This window comes from Fusarium oxysporum, chromosome III (genome assembly GCF_013085055.1).
Source record: "Fusarium oxysporum Fo47 chromosome III, complete sequence".
Classification (NCBI taxonomy): domain Eukaryota; kingdom Fungi; phylum Ascomycota; class Sordariomycetes; order Hypocreales; family Nectriaceae; genus Fusarium; species Fusarium oxysporum.
The window spans coordinates 1,117,374-1,129,973 of NC_072842.1; the positions used below are offsets into that span (position 1 = coordinate 1,117,374).

At 50.1% G+C, this 12,600-nt stretch overlaps 4 protein-coding genes across 4 annotated transcripts; 2 read left to right on the forward strand and 2 right to left on the reverse strand.

The window, feature by feature from the left end:
- The first annotated feature begins 1,455 nt into the window (after positions 1–1,455).
- FOBCDRAFT_20041 (uncharacterized protein) lies at positions 1,456–6,368 on the forward strand. The gene is made up of 4 exons (XM_031175612.3): positions 1,456–1,873; positions 1,922–2,024; positions 2,099–4,867; positions 4,919–6,368. The coding sequence occupies exons 1-4, from the start codon at positions 1,686–1,688 to the stop codon at positions 6,302–6,304; spliced, it is 4,446 nt and encodes a 1,481-aa protein (XP_031046745.2). The 5' UTR covers positions 1,456–1,685; the 3' UTR covers positions 6,305–6,368.
- Positions 6,369–7,529: 1,161 nt separating this feature from the next.
- Positions 7,530–8,443, forward strand: FOBCDRAFT_289595 (uncharacterized protein). The gene is made up of 3 exons (XM_031175613.3): positions 7,530–7,879; positions 7,946–8,113; positions 8,171–8,443. Exons 1-3 carry the CDS (start codon positions 7,664–7,666, stop codon positions 8,420–8,422), a joined length of 636 nt encoding a protein of 211 aa, XP_031046746.2. The 5' UTR covers positions 7,530–7,663; the 3' UTR covers positions 8,423–8,443.
- A 462-nt stretch (positions 8,444–8,905) lies between these two features.
- FOBCDRAFT_130999 (peptidase M18) lies at positions 8,906–10,438 on the reverse strand (the record flags this gene model as incomplete). The annotated part of the gene is made up of 2 exons (XM_031175614.2): positions 8,906–10,329; positions 10,381–10,438. 2 exons carry the CDS (start codon positions 10,436–10,438, stop codon positions 8,906–8,908), a joined length of 1,482 nt encoding a protein of 493 aa, XP_031046747.2.
- A 578-nt stretch (positions 10,439–11,016) lies between these two features.
- Positions 11,017–12,600, reverse strand: FOBCDRAFT_156659 (RTA1 like protein-domain-containing protein). The gene is made up of 2 exons (XM_031175615.3): positions 12,023–12,600; positions 11,017–11,965 (listed from the first exon to the last, which is right to left on the reverse strand). Exons 1-2 carry the CDS (start codon positions 12,324–12,326, stop codon positions 11,373–11,375), a joined length of 897 nt encoding a protein of 298 aa, XP_031046748.2. The 5' UTR covers positions 12,327–12,600; the 3' UTR covers positions 11,017–11,372.

A 12,600-nucleotide genomic window follows, 5' to 3' on the forward strand; every position in this document is an offset into this window, starting at 1 on the left:
GCTGAATGTTTGGAACATTTGATGAGTGAAGAGAAGGGATCTACGGGTTGAGGGTACACATGGGGGCGTTCTTGGGGTTAGAGTTTGATAGTGGACTCGTGTCTGGAATTGGAATTCGTTTGGCAGCAGTGCCGTAACCGTGAGGACAAGACAGGACAGGAAGGACAAGCAAGGGGAGACAAGAAAAGTTGAGACCTTTGTCCCAAGAGACAAAAAGACTCGGGGAAGTGTAGCATTGTGTAGTAGGTGTTTAGATTAGTTGTTTTTGACAGTTTAGGTCAAGGACACAAGTTTTATTGCTCCCTGCGACGACAGGTCTCTTGGAAGCAGGGCCTTGTTGATATTGGATCATTCACTCCTGTCAGTGATGAGCATCCACCCCAAAGAGGAATTCTCGCTGCCACTTCTGTATCATCCATCACATGGTCATCTTCTTATCTCTTCACCTGTGTTTATGACCTTTACCGCTTCTGAAGCCTCTTGAGATACAGTGATTGACTTGACTCATTGCTACCGTCATCAGTATCGAGACCAAGTCGTCGTCATTCCCAGTCCAGTCCAGTCAGTTCCATAAAAGTGAATTGCTCCAACTCGGCAGTCGCCCTGACCCTGTATCTCCTCTGGCCTATCAAACCTACAGCAGATTGACAGAGTGGAAAAGGTATCGGATACATCCCATACACCAGACTTGACCGGGATGGCTTGGGCGACCAGGGTCCCTTGGTAGTAAGGCAAGGTAAGGTAAGGTAAGGTAGTGCTAGTGGCCCGGCGCCGCCCAAATTCCAAAGTCCACACCCACCTCACTTGGTCTTGCTGAGGTGCTGCTGCCATCTTGGAACCCCCAACTCGAGGCGCTTGCGACCTTTTTCACCAAAACAACACCAAGACCGTTGACCATCACCGCCCTGGGTCGATCGGTGAACTTGACTGTTTCTTCCTTCTCTCCTCTCGCTGGGCTTCAACTCTGACGGCGTTTGTCGTTTGTTTGACGACCATCACATCCACCTTAGCGATCCTTCTTTTTCTTATTCGACTTTATTTGGTTACTTTGCATTTTCTAGACGCTTCACCCATAGCCCATCACCATCTCGAATACCGCGAGTCGATCCGCTACCTATTAACCTCCAAATCCGCCAGTCTCGACGATAAAAGGTTGACTGAATCACGCCTCGCCTGGCAGTCTTCCACCGCCTTTCCGCCCTGTGCGAAAGATAAATTCCCTTAATACTTGACGAGAGTAGTTCTGCCGTCGCCAACTAACGCTTCGCGACGTCACAAATTCGACCCGGCTTTGGCACTGAATATACGGCAACATTCGACGACAACCCGATACTCGAACACATTTTCGACACGCGTAACATATTTCATTTTGGCCAATTTCAAGGGTGAACAACTGCCTTGTTGCACAAACGACCGCCTTTTTATGGATCGCCTTGTGTTTTCGTAGGCTCCTTTGACGCAACCTCCGCCTCGTTCGTCAACCACTGTCCAAACGGAACCCCCCGCCAATACTTTTGCACCGCCTTGCCCGACATACTTTTGTACATTTTTGATCTCGTGATCTATCTCAACTTTTACTTTCGCTACCTCACCTTGGCCCAGTTACTTCTCAAACGACGAAACTATCAGTCGAGATATCTACTGCTTGCTAGCCTGGGTCTTGTTCCCTCAACTTGAAAGCGGCCATGGCGGCCAATATGCAGCACATGGCTGGGGCCGGGCAGATGATGCAGCAACCGATGCGCAAGCCGACCCCCAATCAGCTGCAGCAGATAGTGTACCAAAATCTTGTCCAACATACACAGCCATTCACTGGCATATGTTGGCAAGCCAATGTAGCCATCTCTGATCGCATGGGTAAGACCATGAACTTGTATGGCTCTACTTAAACTCTGTCACGAACCTTACTGACTTGTCAAAGGATAACCAACATTTCTCTGGCCATGAACGGAGGGGACTACATGAAAGGGGCTGAATGGGGCTGTAACTTTGAGCGTGAAGCATTTCACAAATCTGCTACAAAGGTACGAACTTTTAATTTTCTGTTTTCTGAACCCTAAACTCCCTCCTTCCGACACGCTGCTGACAACCATCACAGGAAGCTTACGATCAGGAGATGGGTAATAAGATCATGGAATTCTTTAAGAGACGCCAGGCCAATGAACCCACACTCCAGAATAGTATCAATGTCAGCGCTCAAGCGCAGGCACAAGCACAAGCCCAAGCGATGATGAACATGCAGATGGGACGCGGCATGGGCCAAGGCCCTCAGCAAGGCTTCCAGTCTATGCAGCACCCGATGCAAGGTGGCCAGATGAACCAAGCACAACAACAATTACCGATGAATGCCGGAATGAACATGGGCATGCCGAACCAAGCTGGTCGTGGGATGGGCCCAGGCCAGCAGATGGTAGGTATGGCTGGAGGACAGAACCGACCTCAACAAACTTCATTCCCATCTGACATGGCACGGCTTTCGCAACAAGACAGAGTTAAGGTTAGCGAGCTTGCACAAAAGATGTTTAACACTGCCTCGGATCAGCAGAAACAAAACACCCGAATGCAACTTTCTCAAAGGATAACCCCCACGCAGATGAACGAACTCACTGCACAGGGCAAAGATCCTTTGATGTGGTTTTATCAGAACCAGGCCTTCCAAGTTCTTAAAGCGAATATGGCCAGAATTCAACAGGGCCAACAGCCGCAAGGGATGGCACAGAATCCCAACAACAATCAAGCACCCATGATGCAGCAGCAGGCAAGTCAGCAAGGTCTTCGCCAGCAACAGGCTCAGATCCCTCAACAAGGGCAGCAGCAGCATGGCATGATGAATGGCAATCAAGGCAATAACGATTATAACTCTTTCGCACCCAACATGGATAGCATTGAGAAACAGCAGATGAATGGTTTGATGGCTCAGCAAGCCGGTCAGATGGTAGTACCTGCCAGCGCCGGACCGAATCGAAACGCGACGCCCCAACCGATGGGCCAGAACGCACCCAACCAGCAAGGCCCCAATCAAGGCCAGCGACCGCCGCAACAGCCTCAGCAGAACATGAATCTTCAGCAAATGAAGATGAACCAAGTCTCGCAGCAGTCACAGGCACAACTGCAGGCACAGCAGATGAAGCAGATGCAAAATCAGGCAGGAATGGCAGCCAACATGCAGCCTTCCCAAAGTCCTGCAATGAACACCCTTAACACACCTGTTTCTCGGCCTGGCAACATGAATCAGGCTGCTGGACAAGGCGGTGTTCAGTTCGGGGACCAGCGGTTCAACCAAGGAGCACAGCGGCCTAACAACCAGACTTTCCAGAACATGCTGGCAAGTCTACCGCAAGAGCAACGTCAGATTGTGAGCGGTCTGACTCCGGATAAGTTGAATGAGGTAATGCAGCGTTGGCAGTCAAAGCGCAATGAGCAAATGGGCCTAAATAATGGTGGACAGCTTCCTCCAGGGCAAATGGCGAACCGACCTCCAAGCCAGATGAACCAGATGAACCCTAACGGTGCTGGACAAATGTCAGTCAACATGCAGCAGCCGCAAAATGGAGTGCCTATGAATGGCAACCCGCAGCAAATGCAGATGCCTCGGCTGGCCCCGAACCAGCAGCTGGCTATGATGGACTCTATGGAATTACCTCCTCAAGTCCTCACCCAGCTCCAGGCTCAGCTTCCCCCAGAGGTCAAGAAATGGGGACAGCTCAAGATCTGGCTTCAGCAAAACAACATTCCTCAGCAACTACGGACGCAACTGGCAGCCGTTCAGCAAAGGCAGTTCCAACTCGCCCTTCAGCGACGCGCTAGTATCATGCAACAGCAGCAACCGGGCCAGCCAGGACAGCAGCTTTCACCTCAACAGCAACAACCGCAGCAGCCAGGACAAAACAATGCCAACCCTGGCATGCAAGCGCCAGGTGGACCTGGACCCAATCCCCTACAAGCAGGACGACCACAGATGCCTCTCAACATACCAGCACACATCCTGCAGGTTTCTCCGCACGAAATAGCGACACTTCGGAATCGACCTCAGTTCGCTCAAGCGTCCGAAGAACAATTGCGCAATGCGATTCTCCAGATGAAGAGGAGTTCCTGGGCGAACCAGCAGGCGCTGCAAATGCGAAACCAACAATCCCAGGCTCATGTTGTGCAAACTCGCAATCCAAGTCAAGGCCAGCCAGGTATGCAGAACCAGATGGGTGTTCCCCCGACACAAATGCAGCTTCAACAACCACCCCAGCCAAACCAAGCACCGCAAACCCAGAACATGCCAGGAGCCAACAACATGGGACCGACTAATGCTGCTCAACAAGCGGCTCAGAAACAACCAAGCGTGACTCCAGAGCAAGCACGAAATGCTCGCCCTCAGCCTGCCAACAACCGAGCACAGCCTCCGAACCCATCGCCAGCATCCGCCCCGAAGAACCTCAAGCGCCCGAGCAACGACGATACCATCGACGTACCCGAAACTGCAAAGGCAGCACCCGCGAGACCAGCGTCACAGCCCAACCAGCCACAGCAGGCCCAAGGCCCAAGAATGTTGACTCCTCAGCAAATTGCAGCGCTCACACCAGAGCAGCGAGCCAAATACGAAGCGATGATGAGGGCACAGATGAACAAGGCAGGCCAGATGCCTCCTCAAGGTGGAAACGAGATACTGGCGCGTCTAAAGGCACTAGGACAAGAAGAGCAACGGCAATCTGTGCGAGAGAACGATCCTGAGATTCCGATGTCACAGCAGGAATACCAGGAGACAGCTGACAAGCTCAAGAAAATTGTGGTTGATATGAGCAAGATTGGCCGTGGTTTGAGCAGATGGTATGGTCTCACGCGTGATGACCAAAGAGCAAAGATGTTCTTCCGAACTGTAAGTCTACGTCTAGTTGTATCATGGATGGCATGCACTAACCCAAAACAGCGATGGAGGATCCTCAAGCAGTTCTCTGATGGCGAGAAGATGTCTGTGCCTAAAAGCGTGTTCACGATGCGAGCTGTGGAAATCGATCAGGCTCGAAATATGCTGGAGAGCATGGCGAAGGATCTCGCGGCGAGCGTGTATGCCAGAGGCCTGAATAATCCTAACAGACAAGCCACACCCCACAATCAGAATGCCCAGGCTGCCCAACCACAACAGCCATTTTCTCAACAGCAGCAACCTCAACCTCAACCTGATCAGCCGACGCAACCTCCGGGAGGACAAGCAGCTCCTGCCAACGCCGAGAACGGTCGCCGGAACTCTCAACCTCAGAATACTACTCCCAAGGGAGGCAATAAGGGCTCACGGGCCCCAGAAGCTCCTACAAGCGCTCGGCCCCCCTTCCAGTTGCCTCCTCATGGCAACCCAACTTATGTCGCACCGTCAAAGGAGCTCAACCTGCAGCTGCCGACAGCACGCAAGAAGCAAAAGACTGGACAGACACCCCAGGGCGCTACGCCTTCGCCTAAAATTAGCAAGAAAGGATCCCCTGAGCTCCGAAGGACGTCCGAAACACAGTTGCCACCTAAGCCAGTCTTTCTCTGCAAGGAACCCGAGTGCGAGTTTTCAACCACTGGTTATAGCACTGAGCAAGCTCTTCAACAACATGTCTACGAGGAGCACACGAAGCCTCGAGAAGATCCTCTCAAATTTGCTCAGGAGAACCTGGCCTTGGCCCTTGGACTCGAGCCCGATGGCACAATCAAGCGGGAACCAGGCACTGAAGCTGCTGCAATGAGTTTGACCAACTCCAAGCAAGGCCAGACACCTGTCACTATGGCGGCAACACCTGTGTCTATTACCGATGCCGGTATGAAGCGATCGGCCAGCAGCATGGGCAAACCCCAAGACAAGACCGGCCTCAAAGCTGGTACAACTCCCAAGATGGCGGATATCAAGGCGGCTGAATCGACTGCAGTTGATCCTTGGGCCAATGCGACTATCGACACGGAGATGCTGGTGAACAACCTCGGAGTCGAGCGCGGGTACGGATTTTACGATAACCCCTACTATGACCTCAACGCTCTTAGCTATTTGACGCCCAGAGACACACCTGACTCGGTCAAGGATACTGGCAGCAGCGAGCCCAACAGCGATCTCCCAGAAGGTGCAGCCATTGACGTTAATATGGACTGGCATAACATGGATACCGATCTGCTTCTGAACATGACCAACACTTTGGACGCGAGTGGTGTAATGGGCATTGATCCCGCAGCGTTGTTCGACCCGCCATCGTTGCAAGAACCGGACTGGGATGATGTGAAGATGGACTTTTCGAAACCTTTCCAATTCGACACTAGCCAACACTACTATATGGCAACCTCATAATAATCGCAGCCGTTGAACGGCATTATACAACAGACGGATTGATTACCTAGCCACCACAAATCGGCCGGTAATTAAGGCTTCCAGGCCCGGGAGATACCCCACACATGATATGTTTTGTTTTTGTTTTGTCACCACGACCCGTGGTAGTTTTTGCTAATTGCATTTTGTTTGGATAACACTTCAGGGATGCGGATCGAAGCCAGGTGACGGCAGTAAAAGGTGGACGGGGCTAAAAACATGATGGAGGGCGCTTTGTTCTGGACCAAGGACGAAAGGCAGGGTGTGATTTGGCAGAGGATACACAGGAGTTTGACTGGCAGGAGGCTTTGTTTGTAATGCATGATGCTTTGATTTATGATGTTATTCGAAGCGCGTTGTGGTTGTCTTAGTTTTTCTCGTTGAAGCTACCAGATGCTTCTTTTTTGCAAAGTCGGAATTAGTGGCTAGGGCTTATGAGATTCATAGACATGAACTCTGAGCAAATGATACCCAGCATTTTGCTACTTGACAGTTGCCTTCTAGGTGCTATACGCACATGTATTCGCCCGTGTTATGTTGGTCAAGATTGACTTAAGGTCCGGCCAACACCCGTTCCTGCATCCGGGCCGCAACGGGAATCATGCCCCACAAGGCACGCGCCTCCCGTGTCCGGAGGCACAAACGCTAGGCTGCCCTTGGAATAGAACGATGGACCCTCCGACACGGCACGCGAATCTGCAGTGTTGACGGCTGGGGAAGATTATGTCAGCTCAGCTAGACCGTTTCAGGAAATGAGTAAATATGAGCGAGGTTGGCTGAGATTTGAGACAGGGATATAAAGCGCGACCGTGTTGGGCGTAAGAGGCTGGGTTAGGGTTACGGACGTGACAGGTGAGGTCAATTAGACGATCAATTTAATGTTACGCCTTCTGGGGGTTGTTGCCAGTGGGGGGATGAGATATCAGTGAGTGTCAGTAGTGTTGAGGGAGAACGAGACATCGACATCAATAATTGAATATTAAGAATTGAAGAACAATAGTCTGTTTCAAAGTGTTGATCTCCTTGCATAATATTTATTGTTGTCGTGTTTCGTTGACCAGGAACGACGCCATTCACACCAAACCATCCTCCATCCTTAGTAACTTGACCATTTTCCGTTTTCTCCAATCCAAAAAAGCCACCCCGCCTTATCTTATCGTCCGCGTCCCTTTAACAAAACCACCACTCTGCTTTACTCTACTTTACCATTTCCCATCTCAACGTCCTCCCACTAACACGCCTCGACACGCGATTAAAGCATACAAACTTTAAGCTCTATTTTGTTTATACTTTCACTTCCCCCTCTCTCTCGTGCATACATAAAGAGTGCTTCAGCTTGCAATGGAGCAATCAGCTACATCATCCTCTACATCATCACCTACGAAGCGACGCGCCCTCGCTCCCTTGGATTCTAACGCGCTTGCTGCACCAAAGAACTTATTCAAGCCTGCATTGGGTCATAGTCCTGTAAAGATGGCTATCGAGGGGAGGAAGAGGTTGCTTGATATTGAGGGCAGCGCGCCTGCTGCTAAGAAGGCGTGTCTGGGACGTGATGAGGTATGCTCTATTACTTACAAGATATCAATATGGGAAATGAACTTATAACTAACATTGATTGTATAGGACGCGTCTGAGAGGAGTGCCAGTCCTGATGCTAGCTCTGTCTTCGACACATCTGCCAACGATAATTCATGGGCTACTGCTGCAACCGAACATGATGCGGCTGCGGCTCCTACAACGGTACAACCCACACAGCAGACTACAACACTTACACGCCAACAAATAAGACAAGTCAGTTATTTACACCCTCCCCACTTACATATATATATGTATGCTAATATCCTACAGAGAGCAGAAACACTTCGTCTCCGTCTATCCCTCGCAAACTACAAAGTCCGCACAGGCCAAACAACCGTGCCCCTCTCCGAACTACAACAACGACCATTACCCCGCGAGTCACCACGCGTCGTCCGCGTACAAAGCCCCGAGTCCGCCAGCGTGTCCAACCAAGAGGAAGAGACAGAGACAAGATCGCGAAGAGACTCGATAGATTCACAGCAGACAGAGATCATGGAGGAGGAAGACGAGGAGCAAAGTTGATGAGATATCGGGATATAAAAAATATATAAAAAAGGGGGAGAAGATGGGATGGTGTTGGGGAGTTCTTGATGGCTTTCTTACTTTTATGAGCGGGGCATGGCGGGCATGTGAAGCGAGATATGTACGATGGAAAGGCATTTGCTTGGAAAGCATTATTTGATTTAACGATCATGGGCGGTAATGAGACATAAGTGTGTTCTCATCTGGATAAGATTCATCAGAGATATCCAAAGGCGTTAGAGAGGAGTTGCATTGCACGGACTGGGGTTGCAATGTCTGGATATGTTCATTCACAAGGACATACCTGAACCCAGTTTTAATGATAAAGTGACATTGCTCATTCATCTAACAAGATATATACAAGTGAGACTACGTCCAACTCTTGGCTGTAATGCTGCCCTGTATTCATTCATTCATCCACTCCTCGCTTCTACACCCAACTCCAATGACACCCGACGTCATATGATGCTCCACTTCTAATGCTTAATCGATGAGAATTTTGGGCTCCAGGGATCCATAGTTCTCAAAGAATCCCTTGAACAGCTTAATACCGTAAGCGACATCGGCAGTACCTCCCGTCTCACGAATGCTGTGCATGCTGAGCTGCGGATTACCGAGGTCCAGAGTCCTCATACCAAGAGCGGCAGCGAGGCCGGGTCCGATGGTGCTACCGCAGGGCGAATCGTTGCGGACGACAAAGAGCTGAAGAGGAACGCCAGCTGTACGAGCACACTCCTGAAGGAGCACTATTCCTGGGGAGTTGGTAGCGTATCGCTGGTTGGCGTTGATCTTGATAACAGTTCCGCCGTTCATGGCTGGCTGATGCGAAGACTCGTATTTGCCAGCATAGTTGGGATGCACAGAGTGGGCCATATCAGCAGATACGAGGAAAGATCGTGATAGAGTCTGCTCGTATGCTGTAGCCTCCTCGTTATCGTGGTGAACAGCCTCATAGCTACCTTCACTGGCAGTGTCCTTTCCAGGAAGAACAGACAGACGGCGGATGACCGATGGCAGCAGGTTGGAGTTGGCACCCTGTGCCGAGGTCGAGCCAATCTCTTCGTGATCAAAGCACACGGTCAACCGGATGGTGCTATCTTCCTCAAGCGAGGACTCATCCTTGACGGACTCAATAAGTCCCTCTACAGAGCAGTATGTCATGCCAAGGTTATCGAGACGAGGAGAAAAGATAAACTCGTCGTTAAGGCCACCAATGCATGACTTTTGAGTATCGTAGAGAATCAGCTCAAAGTCTATAATCGCAGAAACCTCGACTCCTGCCTCAGCTGCAATAACGTCAAGGACCTGAGGGTGGTGTCTCTCAGTCATGACCTTCAGAGGCCTGAACTCCTCATCCTCCTCATTGTCATCCTTCTTCTCCTCGGGCTTCTCATCCTTTGTTCCCTTGTTCAGCTCAGCTGCAACAAGTCCTGCAATGGGGAAAAGCTCGGTCTCCTTGTTGGGGTCGAAGTTGGTCTGTCGGTGAAGGTGAATGGCGAGAGTTGGGATTCTGATCAAGGGCTTGTCGACCTTGATGAGCTTTGAAACAAAGTTGTCGCCCTCCTTGACCAGAACACGGCCGGCAATACTCAAGTCGCGATCGAACCACGAGGTCCAGATACCACCACCATATGTCTCAACGCCGATCTGGAGGTAGCCGACATTGGTCTTCTTGGATACGGGCTTCAGTCGAAGGCAGGGAGAGTCGGTATGGGCTCCAATGATGGCGACAGGGTTTCCAGGGCGCCACTTTCGACCGATGGTGAAGGCTACGATAGTCGAAGCATTGCGGGTGAGGTAGTATTTACCGCCAGGTCGGAGGGTCGAAGCCCAAGAGTCGCGCTCACGGATAAGCTTGAAACCGGCCTTTTCGAAGCGAGCCGAGGCAGACTGAACGGCATGATAAGCTGTAGTGTGTTAGCAGGTATTAGGGTTATGGTGGAATTGAGGTGACCAACGGGTTGGCGACTCATTGACGAACTCAACAAAGTCGAGAGCTTCTTGAGGAGGTGCCATGATGGACGAAGAAGTCGAGAATGAAGCTGGGAATAGACGCGGGGTAGTATCAATTGAGGTTCTGAAAGGCGATGCTCGACGTGAAGAGACGCGAAAGAGAGCGAGCATCTGTTGAAGAGATGGTGAAAGAGTCGAGAAAGCGGTGACTAATTAAGGCAAAGTTAAATAAGTTGAGAGATCAACGACGTCCTTTGTACATGGGTTAGGTTGGGTCATGTGGTGTTTGGTTTGGTTGGTCGTCATCTGCATTCAATCCGCACCTGATGCCGTTAGTAGTGGGGCTTATCTTATCATCCATAGCAAGCTTCCTATCGCGGAACTGAATGAAGCACGAAGATATCAAAGTCATTGTCATGATACTAGATTTGATGTTCTTATTCAAGATATATAAGAAAATGTGTAAGCCTGCTCAGCCTGATAGGTAACTGTAGCCCACCGTCATTGGTCAATCTCAATGCAGGCTGCGCTGTGTGTCCAACATGTACCATTGTCATTCGCTATCCTGGCTCGTGGCATCAAAGCCAATTGGTTGACAATTCACCAGAAGTTGCACTTTCAGTCAGCCAATCAAGATATATCAGCGAGAAGGAATGAGACATAGCGCTGCTCTCATTCATTTCCTGGGTTGCGGACGGATGGAAAACAAAAGATTGTTCAAGGTATTTCTATTCCAAATTTTCTAATCATATGGCATATGCAGTCCATCTATCACATTCTGAAATCGTTCAACAACTCATCTAAAGCTCGATAGCAAGTCCTCATATCGCCAGAGCTACAAGGTATCCAATATCCCAATTCTATCAAGCCCAAACGCAAACAAGGGGGAATCAAAATCAAAGTGACAACCACATCGCTATCCGCTTAACAAAAGAAAACATCTTCAAAGGTCCTGGACCAGAAGCCCCAGATTTTTGAGATACGAGTGACTGAACGCTTAGTTGTTGCTTTCAGAGCCGGAAACAACACCCTTCTCAACCTGAGAGACAGAAGTGGTGACTTGAGGCTTGTTGAAGACAAGACCAGGGTGACCGAAGCAGAGAGCCACAGCAGCAAGAACGATGACGATGCCCTCAAGGATGATGAAGGGGACCTCGTGCTTGATCAGATCACCATCATAACCCTCACGGAGCTCAGCAACACGATAGATGCATCGAGTGAGGACAAGGATGATGGCAGTAGAGAGACCAGCGAAGAAGGCAGTCTCACGCCAGCCGAAAGCCTTGGCATGACCAGATCGCCAGTATCGAATCATGTAATCAGAGAAGGCGGCGATGAAGACGACCAGGACGACAACCTGGAGGACAAGACCGGCCATAGAGACATCAACACCAACGTTGCTATCAGACTCGGTAGACATGGCACCACCAGCAGCCTGGAGGATGAGGCAGACGATATCGAAGGGGATGAAGACCCAGTAGAACAATGCGGGCTTGAAGCGAGAGAGCTCGGGGCCGAAGAAGTTGATTGTCTTGGAGAGGGTGACATAGATGGAAGCGGTATAGAAGACGGGAGCGATCGTGAGGCAGACTGAAACAAACTGTCAGATTGTGATTGTTAGGTTGAATAAAAAGAATTGAGACTTACCAATCTGGATCATGAAAGCGTTGAAGGAGAAGGGGTTGTACCACATCATGATACGACCGACATAGCCAACAATCTCAGAGATGCAGCCAAGAAGCATACCAGTCATGAAACCCCAACTCTTCCATCGGAAGCCAAGATATGCGTGGACAAGACCAATGAGACTGAAGAGAACGACGAAGACAATGTTGGCAGCAAGAGAAGGTCGGTAGCTGTAGATACTCCACTCAACAGGGCAAGTATCCAAGTTACAGGGCGAATCGGAGCCGAAGGCATCTTCGGGCCTGATGGTGTAATTGTAAGGCATATTGTTGGTTGATGTGTATTGCGTTGTAAGTCGATACCAGCGTGTAAGTCGGGATAGTAAAGGAGAAGCGAGTGGTGTATTGTATTTGTTCTCGACCGGATAAAGGTAAGCTTATGTGTTGTTTGATAGGCTTTGTGGGTGACAGTAGATAAGGTTGTAGGAATGTAGATGCTGATGTGTGAATGATGGTGAGAAAAGAATGTTCTTGGAGGGGAGGATGGGGCATTGATATAGACATGATGAGAGCTGCAGAAACATGCAGATTTGATATGTG